The sequence below is a fragment of the Eimeria maxima genome, genomic scaffold, assembly GCF_000499605.1.
Source record: "Eimeria maxima Weybridge genomic scaffold, Emw_scaff1679, whole genome shotgun sequence".
Classification (NCBI taxonomy): Eukaryota; Apicomplexa; class Conoidasida; order Eucoccidiorida; family Eimeriidae; genus Eimeria; species Eimeria maxima.
This window is the reverse complement of record NW_013564596.1, coordinates 1,154-2,500: the sequence shown is the minus strand read 5'-3', so window position 1 is coordinate 2,500 and position 1,347 is coordinate 1,154. Positions and strand designations below refer to the sequence as shown.

Below are 1,347 nucleotides of genomic sequence, written 5' to 3'. Positions count from 1 at the left end.
CGTACACCCCAACAATACAAAAGCAAGAAGAAAAAAAAGTGGAAACTTGCGTTTAAATACTTTTTACATATAACTTTTGCTTATTTATATATTAAAATATGTAATTTTACTTTATTTATTTATTTGTAGTATTTATATTCATGAATTCATTCATTTTATTCAGCTTTCCTATATTTTTCTGTCTATATCCCCTGGGTTTTTTTCCTATTTTTCTTCCTTACCAAGCTGTCTACGACGCCAAATAAACGCGACTTTCTACGAGCAGCAAGACTCGTTAACCGCGATAATTTACGCGGTTTACTTATTCCTTCTCTTCTTAAATCATGAACATAACTCTTCGCGAATCCCTGAATATATTCATATACATATTATATACATACATATATTAATAAAGTAGTACCTTTGTCATATATTATTACTATTATACAAGAAATACACAACGTAGAAGGCGAGAGGAAGAACAGCAAATCTGTCTGTCTGCCTCCCTGTCTGTGTGTATGTCACAAAGGAATGCAGCAGCAGCAGCAACAACAGCAGCACCCCCACCACAAGCAAAAGCAACAACACCAACACGAGCAGCAGCAACAGCAACAGCAGCAGCAAAGGCAGCAGCAGCAGCAGCAGCAGGAGCTTTTCTTACATCACTGAATGTATCTGCATTGAATTGATAAATATTATCTGTAAATGTTAAGTTATGACGAGCTTCATTCAATAATTCTTGTACTTGTTCTCTATCCTCCTCTACCATTGTTGCATTAAATAAGACTCTTTGTATCTATAAATAAATTAATAAATAAATAAATAAATAAATAAATAAATAAATAAATAAATAAATAAGAAAAGGAAAAGGGAAGGAAAAGAAGGAATAAAAGTACATAATATACATATACACATACACAGCATATTGTATTAATCATCTTTATTCGTCTCTTTTTATACATTCAATTAATTATGGCTATCTTAATGCAACAAAGGGAAGAAAAAAAAAAGGAAAAAGAGAATAAAACAAAACAAAGCAAGAGAGAAGGACGGAAAAAGAAAACAAAATCAAGCAAAATAAAATAAATAAATAAATAAATAAATTAATTAATTAATTAATTAATTTATTTATTTATTTATTTCTCCTTACTAGATCAAGATTCTTAGTAATAACACATTCAAGAGGCGTAGATGATAAATAAATTCATTAAAATAAATAATTAAATAACTAAAATAAATAAATAAAATAAATAAAATAAATAAATAAATAAAATAAATAAATAAATAAATAAATAAATAAATACTTACTAGATCTAGATTTTTAATTACACATTCAAGAGGAGTAGATGGTAAATTAATTCTTTTTCT

At 27.6% G+C, this 1,347-nt stretch overlaps 1 protein-coding gene across 1 annotated transcript in view; it reads right to left on the bottom strand.

Annotated features, from left to right (window-relative positions):
- Positions 1-748, bottom strand: part of EMWEY_00054780 (3',5'-cyclic phosphodiesterase, putative) — a gene marked incomplete at both ends in the record, with an annotated part of 1,458 nt that extends 710 nt beyond the window's left edge. The window contains 2 exons of the mRNA XM_013480156.1: positions 222-347; positions 641-748. Coding sequence (XP_013335610.1) covers positions 222-347; positions 641-748 — 234 coding nt within the window. The remainder of the gene's footprint in view (positions 1-221; positions 348-640) is intronic.
- Positions 749-1,347: the final 599 nt, after the last annotated feature.